Below are 16,708 nucleotides of genomic sequence, written 5' to 3' on the forward strand. Positions count from 1 at the left end.
TCTGGATTAACTCTAAATTTATCAGTTTAGGTAACCTTGTGAAATTATGTAAACAGCCAATGGCTTTTAATAAAACAGCAGTAACAAGCAGATTTAATCAGGAAGGAAGTCATCTGACAACAACAAATCAACGTGTGCTTCTAAAAATGAATTATTATAAACTAAATAATTTTCCCCATGGAAATATAAAACTGAATTTTTGGAACCTTAACACTTATTTCTACACGTAATTTATGTAATTCTCTAAACACATTTAAATGATCCAAAGATGGCGGTTAATTGTACTACTTTTAATTTTGTGGTAAGATTAAGTGTAATAAGTCTTAATAGTATTATGTGTTCTGTCAATGGTTATTTTTTAATGTGTTCAATTCTCCTCCCCTTTAAAAATGGATTAACTCGGACTTCCCTGGTGGCGCAGTGGTTGAGAGTCCGTCTGCCGATGCAGGGGACACGGGTTCATGCCCCAGTCCGGGAAGATCCCACATGCCGCAGAGCAGCTGGGCCCATGAGCCATGGCCGCTGAGCCTGTGTGTCCGGAGCCTGTGCTCCACAACGGGAGAGGCCACAACAGTGAGAGGCCCACTTACCGCAAAACAAACAAACAAACAAACGGATTAACTCAATAACATATCAAATAACAGCAACTGATTTATGAGCTGAAAACAGTGACAAGCTCAACTCCAAAGCTTATGCCTTAAACAAGATTCAACATCTTTTATTTACATATTTATGACATACATTAATGGGTCTTATACAATTAACTAAATCTAATAACAATGGTGACAAGGGAACATAAAGACACAATTCCAAATTTTTGTCAGGTTGAAATACATTTTCATTAACTGAAAGATATGATAAACAAGCAGCCATTATAAAGTTACAGACTGTATGTTAATCCACTTAAAATTGAAAGTCAGCCACACAGCTATCAAAACAATGGGAAATTTGCAAATGCAAATATTACATATACAGGTACAATGCATGCATGGCATCACATTTATTCTTCATCTTTTAAGCCACTTTTAAAGTAAACTGGAATACGCATCTTAATAATATATGTACATCAAGGCACATTCTTTTCTTGTGCTTTAGGAATGACTTACATGTGATCTGCTCGTATCTTAATTTTACAACTTATATTAGCTTCTAATACTTAGAAGTTTAATTTTAACAATTACAGCTTGAGTGGTAGTTTCCCAGGAGAGAAATGTGGCATCTCCCCATGGCTATTTTGAAAAACGAGAAAACTGGATAGCTTAAAGAGGTGGGAATTTAAAAATCAAACACACAAATTAATTTAACTTTCAGGCAACTTTTAAAAAGAATTTAATTTTAATAATTTGGTGGGCCATAATCAATTTCTTTAAGTAGTATACTGTAATGAGGGCTGAAGAATTTTCAATATTCTGAAATTACTTAACAATTACATGGTATCCACAGGACCGCTGTAGATGTCTATATTGCTATCCTACTTCTAAACTGCAGTTCTTCAACAAAATTGAACAATTAAACATGATACAAAAGCTGCAAACATACCAAACCTAGTTTTAACTTTTTTCCCATTTATCATCTTATGTAATCATGGAGAAATTTCCCATCAACAATTTAATAACAATGTTCTTTGCTCATGGTCAATTTACTTGCCTTGAAGGATAGTAGAGTAAGGCTTTAATAGGCATTTCATGCATTTTAATGGCATTTAAAAAAATCAGCTATTCATTTAGGGGTTCCCCATATAGATTAAGTACACTGTGCAAACTTGATTACAACATGTAACTCATTAAGTGCTTTAAAATAAAGAATCCCTGACTTTATAAGGGGTTAAAATAAATAGTAAGTCAAGAATCACAGATCTGAAGCATTTAAAAAAATGTAATATACTTATGCATCGCACTAAAACGTTTTATATTAGAATTTTTAAACCATAAACAAGGCAAATGAAATCACAGAACCTCTATATTTTGAGAATAAAAGAGAAGAAAAGCCAATTAGTACAGCCTTTTAAACTCAAAGTATATAATAATGTCAAAATGCAAATGAAACTGTACGGTTTTTAATTTATTTAGTACAGTTCTTTATAAACATTAATTCATAAAAAGTATACCATGATAATCCACTGCCATCAAACAGATTTGTTTTCAATTTCTTTACAGTAAATGGACTTTTCTACAGAACCCATTAGCCAGACAAACCGTTTAGAAATGTTAAAACACCACCAAAACAGCCCAGAGCCTTGATGTACAAACTCTAGGCAGACAGCCACATAGTACTGTAAACAAATGTTCTGTGAGTTCAGTTTATGTGAGATGTCCCTTCTGTTCATCTCGATTACTACATTCACTCTGTTTCTGAAATATGGGCCACCTCTACTTCAACAGTTTGAATAGCTTCTGCAACTTCAGACAGCTTCTGTCCTTGCTGTTGTGCTAACACATAGTTAACCACTTGCATAATACTTTGGTCAGAAAGTGTAGATACTGACGGACATTCTTCAGTAGCTGCAACAGCTTCGAGAGCTTCCATAGTTTCTCCTGTCACTACCACAGTTTCAAGTTCTTGAGGACCGCTGTTTTCTTGTTCCTGCATATCTGCTGTTAAGATGCTAACAGCATGCTCCACTTGAGTTCCTTGGTTATGAAACTGAAGGGTATCTTTTTCCAGCATAATTTTGCAAGGCACATAATCTCTGTGGAATTTAGTCATATGTTTACGGAGTGTTCGAGCATCTATGTAGGCTTCACTACATACCGGACAGACATAGGGCCGTTCACCTGTATGTGTTCTGACGTGGCGTTTTAGAGATCGGGCATCAGCCCAAGCTACTCCACATGTTAAGCACTCAAATGGCTTAACTCCTATTAAAAAAGAAACAAGAGAGGTGTATGTGTGGTGAGGTCCAAGTACCAAAATATATTACAGCTGCCTGATAAATAATGCTTTTCTTTTAAGTACAGTAGCCCATAAACGTTTCTATCTTGACTATGGCGGTCTTTTATTTAGAACCAAATGGTTTCTCTTAGAATAAAGCAGATTCTGGATATAATCTCTCTAAAGATGTTCCTATTGATAGAAGTTACTGAGAGACAATCCTGAGGTTCTGTGAATAGTCTCTTTTAGCCTTCACAGCAATCCTATAATCCTAGGATAAAAAACCAGAAACTTCAAGTAGTCCATTCCAGCATAAAAATATTGATATAGAGTATTAAGCTCACTAAAACAGAAATCTATCTATCTACACAACAATTAGGTAGTCAGGTTCAGGATCACCTCTATCACTTGAATAAATCTTCCACAACATGGGATTAATCTCTTATTAAGGAAAGCGAGATAATAGGCAAGAGGAATGGTAAAAGGAGAATCACTACTGGACTGGCTTTTATTCTACTGAAAGTTTTATATATATATATATAAAACTATATGAAGTATAGTTACCTCCATGGTTGTTCATGTGTCTCCTATACTCTCTCAGCTGAGTGAATTTTCTTCCACATTGTTCACACACCCGTTCCAGGTTTTGCTTTGCTCTTCCTTTTTTTCCATGGGTAGCTTTCTTTACATGCCTTCTGAACAATGCCTTTTCATAAAATTCTTTGCCACATATATTACACCTAAAATAAAGGAAAACCCCAAATTATTTTTTCCAAAGCACCAGAATCCATAATAATTAATCCAAGTACATTTATATCTTAAGTTTAGATCCTCCTCAGATTTACCCACCTGTAAGGCTCAGTGACAGAGTGAGACTTCACATGGGAATACCAATCTTTCTTCCAACTATAGCACTTATCACAAAATTGGCACTGGAATGGCTTCACACCAAGATGTTTGTTCATGTGCTGGCGAAGATCTCTAGCTTCAAAGAAACTTTTCTCACATCTGCAATAACAAAGTTCATTCACCCAACTGGATCATCTTATTCTTTTAAAAGAAGTTTCCAAGAACTCAGTATATTCTTGGGTTTCTAGAACTCCACAAGATGATCCCAATTCAAAACAAAAACAATTCTTACTATTCCCATCTTGCATCAAGGCTACAGGGTCTTAAGTTCTTTTAGCTGCAGAGTACTAGAAACATTTTAGAAAGAATCCTGCACAGCTCCCAAGGGTTATCATAGGTGTTATTATTTTCTGTCTCCTCCTCAACCCCATCTGATCTCCCCTTTTTACATCCCTTTTCACCCTCTCCCAGTCTCTGTCCATCTATTGGAAGTAGGCCTCACTCTTGACCATAAGGATGGAGCAACTGACTTAGGCCTAGGTCAATCAGAGCACAGCATTCTCTTAGCCATAGTGATCGATTCACAGAAAACCAAATGCCTTAACCAGATCCAATGGTAGCGAACCTCAGGGCTTTTATAGGAACTACGAGAAAAGCAGCTTGACAATCTGGGAGTTGAGAGGATGTAAGGCTGAAATCATTGCCACTGCCTTGTCCATACGGAGTCTCAGAGACATCAAGTGCTAATGAATCTGAAACCAGTTTACATTAAACTATTCAGACTCCTAGATTCGACTTTCATTCAAGTCAGTTTATTTTATTTTTAAATTTTTAAGAATAAATTTATTTATTTGTTTTTATTATTGCCTGTGTGGGTCTTTGTTGCTATGCGCGGGCTTTCTCTTTGTTGAGGTGGGACTACTACTTTTTTGTGGTGCGCAGGCTTCTCATTGTGGTGGCTTTTTTTGTTGTGCAGCATGGGCTCTAGGCGCACGGGCTTCAGTAGTTGTGGCACGTGGGCTCAGTAGTTGTGGCACACAGGCTTAGTTGCTCTGCGGCATGTGGGATCTTCCCGGACCAGGGCTCGAACCCATGTCCCCCGCATTGGCAGGCGGGTTCTCAACCACTAAGCCAGGGAAGCCCTCAAGTCAGTTTAAATTGGGTTTTCTTATACTTGCAACTAAAAATGTATGAATAATAAACTATCTTTGTTTTAAAATAAGACTGATTATAGAGTGACATCAGCATATAGGGCAGAGTAGGTAACTCCAAAAGCCCATCCCTACATGAAAGCAGTAAACAAATGGGCAAAAACTGTCAGAATCAATTTTACTGGACCTCTGGAAACTAATTAAAAGTTTACAGTGACCAGGTAAATATTTAATCAAGAAAGCAATTGCTGAATCTTGGTAAGAGAGCTCTGTGGCATTTCAACTCACCCTGGCCCCATCCCCGGGCTCCTCAGCTCAGCAGACAGACTGCACTCCTGCTACGGGTCCCTAGTACCAGAGGAACTTATTCTCACAGAGCTGTAGTTGTTCTGAGCTATCTGATGACTTCTTGAGGTTACCCCTCAAAGGGTCTGCTTGTATTTACCCTAACTCTTCCAGGGCTGAGGACTCGGGGAGGGGTGGGGAGTACAGAGGAGCAGATGGCTGGAAACACTTACAGGCAAATGTATTAGCCACAGCTGCTGGGGCAAGGAAGAGCAGTTCGGTGTAAACAATATCCAAACCAAAAGCCTGTGAGGAAAAGGCTGGAGACCGAGATGTTTTGGGGAATGAGAGCTTTGAAAAACTCTCACATATTCCCAGGAATCTAGAAGTCCAAATATCTGCCCAGTGCTGGGCACATGCTCAGAAAAGACCCGAAAAGGCTCTATACTCTCACCAATGGCTGACTCTGCACAAACAGAAAGAGAAGACCAAGGCAGAATTGTAAACTGCCTGGCCTGAGTATTGAAGGCATTCTGGAATTAGTGGTGATGCTCACACAACACCGTGAATGTACTGAAAGCCACTAAACTGAACACTTTAAAATGATGAATGTTATGTTCTATGAACTTTACTTCAATTATAAAAAAGATTTCAAGAGGCTTTGGAAAATGAAAAGAGGGAAAAAGGAATCTGAAGAAGGGAGAAATAAGCAGAGGGCCAAGTACTTCCGAGGAACTGCCTAGGAAGAATCTCTGGCTGGCACCAAGGGACCCTTCTTTCCTACAGTCCCTACTGTAGGAAAGAACTGGTTGCACATTTGAACAACTTCTTTAAATCATTTAAAATGAGTGATTTGTATGGTATGAAATTTGTGTCTAAATAAAACTGTTACATAAATAAATAGGAACATCTAGACAAAAACAAACTGATAAAATCAAGAGTAAACAAATAACAGTTTAATATTATCTTCAAGTATTCTGCTTTTTCAGTTTTACTGAGGTGTAACTGACAAATAAAATTGTCAGATATTTAAAGTGTATACTGTGATGATTCAGTACATGTATACACTGTGAAAGGAATCCTCCCACTTGTTAACACACCCATCACCTCACATATATATACGTTTGTGTATAATTACATATGAATATTCAAGTTCCTACTGTCTTAGCAAAATTCAATCATATTATACAGTGTTATCAACTATAGTCACCTCAAATATTTTCTTTTGAAACAACTTTCAAATAAACTGAGTAAGAACACAAGGAAATTAACTGAATGGTTCACATATTAAATACTTACTGAGTACAATGATAGCCTCGAACTTCAGGCTTTGGTTGGTGTTTCTTTAGGTGCTTGCTGAGCCCAGAGCCCCTGTGAAAAGACTTTCCACAAACTGAGCAAAGGTACTTGGACTCTCCTATAAAAAATAAAAACCATGTCACAAATCCAGCAATCAGGTGCTCTTCCAACAGAATGCTTTACGTTGTATTTCAGAAGTTATTTTATCAAGTGGGCACGGAAGCTGTAACATGTGGCATCCACCTTCTAAGAATAACAAACTATGTCAAAATCCCTATTTTCTCTCAACCAGAGTACTAGAGAGGCTACTACTACTACCCACAGAATGTGACAGGCTTGCATGATCATCTGGATTATAACAGTGTAGAGTTGTATACAAGTTCTAGAGCAGATTATCTACCCTTCATCAGCCATTTTCCACATAACTGCTTTAAACACCTGAAAATAAGTATATGTGGACTAAAAGTTCTAATAAAATTATAAGCCACATACCATGCTGACAGTTACATCTGTCTACTGCTTAACTTTTTAAAAGCAAGACCATTTCCTTAGGTGCCTGGATTTAATACTCAGTACACATTTTTCTGCACTGACTGAAACAAAATTTTTACACAAATAAGATAGCTCTAAAACTAGATTATAAGAACAACTTTTAAACTTTACTCTAAAAAAAAAACACAAAAAAACAAAAAAAACCTTACTCTCATTAATAAAAAACTGCACACATACAGTCATCTTACAGCATAATCAATATACTAGTAAATTAATAGTATATAACATGTAACTATGTCAATATAAGTTTCTCATTACCTGTGTGAATACTCATATGTTCCTGAAGACTCCGTTTGGTAACAAATGACTTAACGCATAGTTCACACTGGAACTGCTTCTGTGATTGATGGAGACTCTGGTGTAATTTCAGACCGTGCTTGTAGATGAAAGTCTTTCCACAGACCTAAGAGAGCACAGGTGTTTAAACCAGTAAAACAGGAAAAGAGATAAGGGCTGTTTCTGAAGAATGAGGACACAGAATCTACTATGCTATTTTAAATTAAAAACTTAAATTATAAACAAAATGACAAAGTTAAAGTTGATACAAGGGCCAAGGATTTTAGCTGGCTGATCATCTTCTGATTCAGTAGTTAACCAATATTGCTATTTTTCTTACACCCATGAGATCACTAGAAGAACTCAAAACAGTATGCAAAAAAACCTCATACTGTCCTTTGTGAGACTGGTAAACAATATATCTTATATTAAAAGAGACATGGGAGCTTAATCAAGAACAATATACTCAACTCCTGCTATACCAACTAGAACAGTGCTTCTTAAACTCTCTATGTTGAAGAACCAGTTTTTTTCTTTCCCCAATCTATTAGGGAGAGATTTTTGTTAAACACAATGAAAATGTCACAGTATCAAATTACCATGACAGTTTCTACATGCTACTCTCCATCTTTGCACTTATCTTTTATGGACCACACATTTTGAGTAGTGCTACACCAGAAGACCAGAGGCCGAATTAACACTTAGTTTTTAAATATATGAATAAAATGATGCTTAGGACTTGGCTTCAAAATAACTGAAGGGAGGGGGAAGTAAGGGAGTGAGAGACAGTACATATAAAATACAACTGACCACAGGTAACCAACAAGGACCTACTGTATAGCACAGGGAACTACACTCGATATCTTGTAATAACCTATAATGGAAAAGAATCTAAAAAAGAATGAATGGATGAATGAATAAATAAATAAATGAATCACTTTGCTGAACACCTGAAACTAACACAACATTGTAAATCAACTATATTTCAATAAAAATTAAAAAAAAATCCCACAATTGACTATGTGTTGATAACTATTAAAGCTGGGTGAAGAGTACATGAGGGTTTATTCTACTCTCTTACATTCTTTTTTCTTATAATACGAAGCTTAAGAAACGAAAGAGAGAGAAAAACGTTAAAAATTTCACTGGTTCCAAAACTGTTTATTAATAAAAATAGTGGGTCATCCTTATATGCAAGGCTATAGGTGCTACTAGAAATTTTTCACCGTTGCAAATAGCCCAAAGCTGGCTTATCACAGGATTCTTTACCCAGGAATCACATTTTGGCATTTAGTCTTCAGCTCTAGAGAAGGACACATAGCTTAGGCAGAATTTCTACTAAGACGTGTTTAACTCACAGGTTCCTTCCCAAGCCAGGTTGGTCCTACTGAACGTTAAGGGATGACTGAGATGATGAATTGGTTATTCTCACCCTGTATCGCTCTAATTCCTAGCAAGTTTCCCGAACATCCTAAATAGATTAATTTCAAGTTACAACTTCAGCCAAATTAAAGAACAGAACTGGGAATCACCCTTGACCTAGGCAACAAACTGAAAAAGTTATGGACCTCCTGTGACATTTTACCAAAGTGATGTGACGCCAGAATCAACCAGTCTTATCACCGGTTATGTTCCAATCTTCTTTAAATAACAAAATAAATATAATGGCTTTACCTGGCATGCATGTGGTTTTACCCCTGTGTGCTTTAACATATGTATTCGAAGAGAATATAATTTAGGTAATGTCCTTCCACATATCGAACATATAAATTCGCGTTTGGTTCTGCCCTTCTCAGATGATGATCCTGATGCCTCATTAGGTGCAGAACTGGAAGAGGATGAAGTAGGTGCATCTTTCCTGGTATGTCGAATAAGGTGTGCTCTCAAGGAGGCACTGTACTGAAACTGTTTCTTACACAACTAAAAGAAAAAGTAAACAAAATTCTGCCTGAATGTATTTCCATCACAAATGTTAAGTGAAACTCAACTTGTACTTCAACATTCCATATCTTTGTTACAATTATATCACTCAATAAACATATATACTATGTAAAAGACAATATGCTAGGTACCACACTATAGAAATGAAAGGGACAGACCCAGCCTCTACTCTGCAAAGATTTATAATCTAACCACAAAAACAGGATTTATATGTAAATAGGTGAAAGATCAATACTTAGGAAGAGGGAATAATCAGAGTATAAGGAAAGGCATCATCACCGAGGCTGGGTGTTGAAGGAATGGTAAGACACAGACAAAGACAAGAATACTATTATTATATGAGTACTAACAGTTGTTAGGAAGAGCAAAAATAGGGGCTGGAAAAAGTAGGAAGATAAAACTGTGATAGTCCTTGGGTTTTACCCTGTACTTGTTGAGTATTCCCGAAAGCTTCTGTTCTTTATTTTAAAATCAGAGTTATTTATAGTCATGATCTACAAAACTTTTTTTTAATAAGTAAAACTGGCCTCTTGGTTCACTACTCTACTTTTTTTTATTCTTTCTTAATGATTATCTCTGTAATTCTGAGTAATATGAATAATAGGAAGTGACCCTCTCCTTTACCTCTCCACTCTCTACACGTACATGATCCTTCCCATTACCATACTTTCTCAATACAGCTTTATGATCATTTTGATGAGATCAATTTCAGTGCTTACATTATCTGGATGACATACATGTTATTACAGCTGGACCATACAGACAGTATGAGTCTCTTTCCTTTCCTTTCGTTTCCTTTTCTGTTTTATTTATCTTTGTATTTACTGCTAATTCATCATCAAACCTTTCTCTCAACTGTCTATTGGGAGAAGGTTTAAAACATCACCTTGTGGGAGATCGCTGTCAAAGCACTACGTTGGTGTTCCAGACTGGGGCGGTTGTTTCCCACGCTTGGACTCTACAGATTGGACCCCATGTTTCCCGTTTCCCATGTCTTGCTCATTTTAGAGGAATACCTCTGCCGACAGCTTCCTGAGAAAGGGAGTTTGGGAGGTAAAACTTTGCAGACCTTGCATGTCTGAAACTGTTCTTATTCTACCATCATAAATATAGTTTGAATACTGATTCCAAGTTAGAAATCATTTCCTTTTATAATATTAAAGATATTGTGCCTTTGTCTTCTAACTTGCACTGTTGCTGCTGAAAGGCCTGAAGCTATTCTGACCCTTATCCTTTCTCTCTTGTAATTTATAAGATTTTCTTTGTACCTTGATTCTGAAATTTCATAATACATCTTGGTATAGATTTATTTTCACCCATGATTCTGGACATTCAACGCACCCTCTTAACAAGGAAACTTCTATTTTCAAGTTCTCAAATTTTTTTTCATTGCATTAGTGATTTCTTTCTCTCTATGCTGTTTGGAATTATCTGGATATTAGAAGACAACCTAGACCAATCCTCTAAAATTTCTTTCACTCCCATTTTTACCTTGTCTTTTGCTTTATTTTCCGGGTGATTTAGTCAATTGTATTTCCTAACTTTTCTATATGTGTTATTATGTATTTTATTCCTAAGAAAAACTCTTCTGTTCTCTTGATGTGTCCTTTTAAAAACACAGTACATGGTTATTGTTTTACTGATGTAATTGTTTTATTTATCTCTAATATAAATCATAGTTTGTGGTTTGGGTTATGTGTGGGGGGGTGTTTGAGTTTTCTTTTAACTGCATAGTATTGGATTCCTCAAAGTTGTTTTTTTGCTTCAAATATTTGTGAGTCTGTATACCTGATGTCTATTCACATTTCAAAATAAGACATTTAAAAACCGATTGGAACTTGTGTGTAAGCAGAGGAGTAAACTATTAACCACAGGCTTTAATGAGCAGTATCTTTAGATCTTTTGTTATCAGACTTCGGATTTCTCACCTTTAAGAAATCCTTCTATTTTAAGATTAAGGGTTTGGTTGTTAATATTCTAGAACTTGAGTAGGGAAAGAGAGCTTGAAAGGATTCAATATTCAGTATATATGCTTTTACCTTCCCTTGTTTGGTATATAGTACATTCACCCTCATTATTCACAGTGTTCCCTAGAGCAGTGGTGGGTTTTATCTTTTTCAGAGAGTAGAAGATGAATCTTTGGCTGAAGGCATGGTGGTAGTGATTTACTTACTTCTTAGAAAGACTTTCTAGGGACTTCCCTGGTGGCAAAGTGGTTAAGAGTCCGCCTGCCAATGCAGGGGACTCGTGTTTGAGCCCTGGTCCAGGAAGATCCCACATGCTGTGGAGCAACTAAGTCTGTGTGCCACAACTACTAAGCCTGTGCTCTAGAGCCTGCATGCCACAACTACTGAAGCCCGTGCGCCACAACTACTGAAGTCTGCGCACCTAGAGCCCATGCTCTGCAACAAGAGAAGCCACCGCAGTGAGAAGCCGGCGCACCACAATGAAGAGTAGCTCCCGCTAGCCGCAACCAGAGAAAGCCCATGTATAGCAATGTAGACCCAACGCAGCCAGAAAAAAAACCAAAACAGACTTTCTAACAACCAGACTCATCTCTACTTTCAAGGTAGCTAGTACCATTAATTTCTGAGCCTTTTGGTAGTTCTGCAATACAATTTAGATTGATTCTTAGCTTTCCACACTGAAAGCCTGGGAATGAGCCCTTTCAAATCTGCTGAATCAATGACTCCATCTAGGGACTTCCCTGGCAGTCCAGTGGCTAAGACCCTGTGCTTCCACTGCAGGGGGGTACAGGTTCTATCCCTGGTTGGGGAACTAAGATACCGCATGCCGCATGGGGCAGCCAACAAACAAACAAAAAACACTCCATCTATTTATCAGAATCCAGAATTTAGTTGCTAAGGTCTCCTGTTCTTTTCCTTTCTATGAGCTTTTTAAAAAGATCGTTTTACTGTTGTCTTACTAGGGTATCAAGAAGCAGCAGAGGTAAATATTTTTTGGCAAGAACATGACATGTACAAATCAGAAGATAACTCTTACGGCAATGTAAGGGAGACAGAGAGAAGAGAGAACACAAATGGCAGGATAAAAATGAAGCAGTAAATTGGATTCTATTTATAATGAAATTATAGCCATCTATAATTAGCTTTCCAGATACTTACTGGACACTTGTAATCTCTAGCTCTTTCATGTTTCAGTATGTGCTTTATAAGAGCATATCGTCTCTGAAAAACCATTCCACATTCCCCACATTTATGGGATGCTTCTTCTTCGGTATTCTCTTTAGCATCCCTTTTTGGTTGTTTCATCTTTTTTCCTCTTTGAACTAATTTCTGAGCCACCTAATTAAAGAACAGAAAACACAATCTAAATAAATTAACTATCTCAAATTCACATTATCTTAATATTGGTATTTAAAACATTAAATTGCTTTCCTGCATCCACTCCCCTTCCCCCCAAGATAATTATCACCATAAGTTTAACTGCAGAATGTTTTCAACTTAAAGCTAAAACTACAAAGGTAAACTCTTTTTTCATCATACCTGTTGAACTGCTGACTTGGAAATGGCTTTCCGTTTCTGCAGCTTCTTCTCCATTCCTTTGTGTAGTCGGATATATCCTCCTTCGTTAACAGAACGCTGCCGAAGCCTGCTTCTGTAAGTATCATCATCATCGGGACTATGGTCTGTCTGTGCTGTCGGTTCAACTAGATTTTCCTGATCTTTTAAAGACTGGCCAAGCTTCTGCCTATGCTCTGAGATATCTTCAGCACAGATATCCTCTGTTGCTGTATCATTTCCCATATTACTGTTTTCTGGAGAGCTACTGATTACATTCTCTTTTGAAAGCTTAGGATGAGTATTAGAGACTGTGCCATCTTCTCTGCTGTTTAAAGTTTCTAGTTCTGTCTGGCTGTTTTTTGTTCCTAAATCAACAGACTCCATTTCAGGATGGGAATCAGTTACACAGCCTACAGGTGACAGAGCAGCTTCGGTCTGTGAAGAAACCTGGGGCTCAGGCTGTTGTCCTAGCTCTCCATTCTGCTCTGGCAATTCTCCATTCACCAGCAGTACAATTTCACAATCCCCAAGTTCAGTGGATAAAGTTGTTGTGGTTCCCTCGTTGTTAGCCACAGGAGGTGCTGTACCTCCATTTTGTTCTGGTAAGTCCTGTGTAGATGTAACTGTTTGTACCTCACCCTTCTTATATACTGTTAGCTGCTTCTCTTCCATTAGTTTATGTACACTTTCACAGATTTCTAAAACTTCTGACATGAAAAGATGACGAGCCAAGATGGCTACATCAGCCATGCTACAGAAGTCAAAACTTAGCACAGAAGTATAGGCAAATTCCAGTAAAGGAAGGAAGCTTGCCTTACAAAAGCCTATGCGAAACAAGAAAGATGAAAGACAAAAAAGTCAAATCACCACTAAAACACCTTGTAGAAACAATTACCGTATAATTATGACAATATAAAATAGAATATAAAGGCAAATATGACCATTTATTCTGCAATTAAATACCCTGGATTTGTTTTGAGTTCTGGTTGCTTATTAAGCCTTGACTAACTAACTTCTATGCGCCGAGTCTCTCAATACCTAAAATAGAAAATAATATCACACTTACTGCCTCAAAGAGTTGTTGTAAGGCAGTCATTTTCAAAATGTACTCCTTAGAACCCCGGGGGTTCCTCAAATTCCCCTCAAGAATCATCTGCTGGAGAATGGAGGGTAAAAAAAGAGAGGGAGGCAGGTGAGTAGGCAGGGTTCAACCAACCTGTCCCCTAACCTCACTGCAATAAGTACAGCTGTATATTTTAATAATAGAAGTCCATATAAAAATTTGACTGTAAACAGAGGGTTCTACTATTAAAAACTTTAAAACAAGGTCTACAGCAGAGGGTCAGCAAAATTTTTCTGTATAGAATTAGATAATAAAGATTGCAGGCCATAAAGTGTCTGTGGCAACTACTTAATTCTGCCATTGTAGCTGGAAAGAGAAGCCATATATTATAATATGTATACAAATGGGCATGGCTATGGTACAATACAACTTTATTCAGAAAAAGGGAGGGAAAGGAGGACTGGCGGCCTTTGGGTTATAGTTTGCTTATCTTTGTTCTAAGGAATAAGACAATTACTATACACATGAGGTATTAGGTTCTCATTTTATGTGAGAAAATAAGATCAGTTTATTTCTAAGTTCTCAGTACTTCACTTTCGAAACCTATTTTTAAAATTCACATGATTCAAATATCAGAAGATTACACAGTGAAAAGTCCAACTCCATCTCCATGACCAGAATGATTAAGAATTTGTACAGATTTTTAGAGTCTTTATACAGTCAAACAAATACTCTTATGCCTCCTTCTTATAGTAGGTGTTATACTACACATACTTTTCTGTGCCTTGCTTTTCTCATATAATAATTTATCTTAAGAGATATTTTATTAAAATACAGGGAGCCAAAGCAACCTTTTAAAAACTCATGTTTGGGAATTCCCTGCTGGCTCTGTGGTTAGGACTCTGCGCTTCTGCTGCAGGGGGAACGGGTTCAATCCCCAGTGAGGGAACTAAGATCCCGCAAGACATGCAGCATGGCCAGAAAACCCCCAAAACCAAAAAACTCATGTTTGCTGTGTTTTTCAGTTTTGACTCAAGATACATAAAATGTGGTCCTTTTATATAGGCAAATAGTGGATAAACAAGTAACAAGCATACAGGGAAACCTTAAACTGTGAGATCTATTAGGATTCAGGTTGAAAGCTGGGGAGACTACACATCAACATGACCATCATAGCTAATTCAGCCATTCCTAGGAAAGCTGATAATCAAGCAGGCTAAAGTCATATTAATACTGCTACAAATTATGAAACCGGGTTAAATAAGGTTGAGGTAAGAAAGAATATTTCTTAAAAAAAAAGCAACAGATACCAACAAAATAATGTATTTTGGTCTTTTACCTAGTACCTTTTTAATTTCTAAGTTGAAGTCATAAGAAAAATTTTCCATGAAAGAAATAACTCTGCTCCAAGTAACTTTAAATATCAAAAACCATTTTTTCCCAAAGATACAAGTCAAATGTTTACTGTAAAATGCTATAAAACACAAAAGAAAATAAGATAAAAAAACCACTCATAGGGGCTTCCCTGGTGGCGCAGTGGTTGAGAGTACACCTGCTGATGCAGGGGACACGGGTTCGTGCCCCGGTCCGGGAGGATCCCACGTGCCGCAGAGCGGCTGGGCCCGTAAGCCATGGCCGCTGAGCCTGCGCGTCCGGAGCCTGTGCTCTGCAACGGGAGGGGCCACACAGCAGTGAGAGGCCCGCGTACCGGGGGAAAAAAAAAAAAACCCACTCATAATCCTATTGCCACAAGATAATTTTGATATTTTGTTTTTACTCCTAGCCTTTTTATGTACACATACACACACTCTGGAAAACATTTTAATCAAAATAAAAGGGGCGGGACTTTCCTGGTGGCACAGTGGTTAAGAATCCGCCTGCCAATGCAGGGAACACAGGTTTGATCCCTGGTCCGGGAAGATCCCACACGCCGCGGAGCAACTAAGCCCATGCGCCACAACTACTGAGCCTACACCCGAGAACCTGTGAGCCACAACTATTTGAGCCTGCATGCCACAACTACTGAAGCCTGCGTGCCTAGAGCCTGTGCTCCACAACAAGAGAAGCCACTGCAATAAGAAGCCCGTGCACCGCAACGAAGGGTAGCCCCAACTCGCCACAACTCGAGAAAGCCCATACGTAGCAACGAAGACTCAATGCAGCCAAAAATAAATAAGTTTATTAAAAAAAAAAAGACATGACACCCTAAAATTCCTAGAAAAGAACATAGGCCAAACATACTCTGACATAAATTGTACCAATGTTTTCCTAGGTCAGTCGCCCAAGGTAATAGACATAAAAGCAAAAATAAACAAATGGGACTTAAACTTACAAGCTTTTGCATAGCAAAGCAAACCATAAACAAAATGAAAAGACAATCTATGGAATGGGAGAAAATATTTGCAAGAGATGTGACTGACAAGTGCTTAATCTCCAAAATATACAAACAGCTCATACAATTCAACAAAAACAAACAACCCAATCAAAAAATGGGCAGAAGAACTAAAGAGACATTTCTGCAAAGAAAACACAAAGATGGCCAATAAGTTTATGAAAAAATGCTCAAGGGACTTCCCTGGTGGTCCAGGAGCTGGAACTCCACACTCCCAATGCAGAGGGCCTGGGGTTGACTCCTGGTTGGGCAACTAGATTCCACATGCTGCAACTAACAGTTTGCATGGCACAACTAAAAATCCTGCATGTTGCAACTAAGACTTGGTACAGCCAAATAAATAAATATTAAACAAACAAAAAAAAAGGATGCTCATCATTGCTAAATTATTAGAGAAGTGAAAATTAAAACTACAATGAGGTACCACCTCACACTGGTCAAAATGGCCATCATTAAAAGTTTACAAATGGGTGCTCGGAGGGGAAAGATGGCAGAAGAGTAAGAC

The 16,708-nt window shown here is 37.7% G+C and overlaps 1 protein-coding gene across 2 annotated transcripts in view; it reads right to left on the reverse strand.

Annotated features, from left to right (window-relative positions):
- Positions 1-16,708, reverse strand: part of ZBTB11 (zinc finger and BTB domain containing 11) — a 37,455-nt gene continuing 20,747 nt past the window's right edge. For both annotated transcript variants that reach the window (XM_030861067.2, XM_030861069.2), the window contains exons 4-11: positions 12,731-13,572; positions 12,350-12,529; positions 8,958-9,203; positions 7,266-7,410; positions 6,456-6,573; positions 3,721-3,879; positions 3,436-3,611; positions 1-2,858 (exon numbers count right to left, since the gene is read on the reverse strand). In XM_030861067.2, the coding sequence (XP_030716927.1) occupies positions 2,341-2,858; positions 3,436-3,611; positions 3,721-3,879; positions 6,456-6,573; positions 7,266-7,410; positions 8,958-9,203; positions 12,350-12,529; positions 12,731-13,572 (2,384 nt within the window). In that variant the 3' untranslated portion in view covers positions 1-2,340. The remainder of the gene's footprint in view (positions 2,859-3,435; positions 3,612-3,720; positions 3,880-6,455; positions 6,574-7,265; positions 7,411-8,957; positions 9,204-12,349; positions 12,530-12,730; positions 13,573-16,708) is intronic.

Source organism: Globicephala melas, chromosome 4, assembly GCF_963455315.2.
Source record: "Globicephala melas chromosome 4, mGloMel1.2, whole genome shotgun sequence".
Lineage (NCBI taxonomy): Eukaryota > Metazoa > Chordata > Mammalia > Artiodactyla > Delphinidae > Globicephala > Globicephala melas.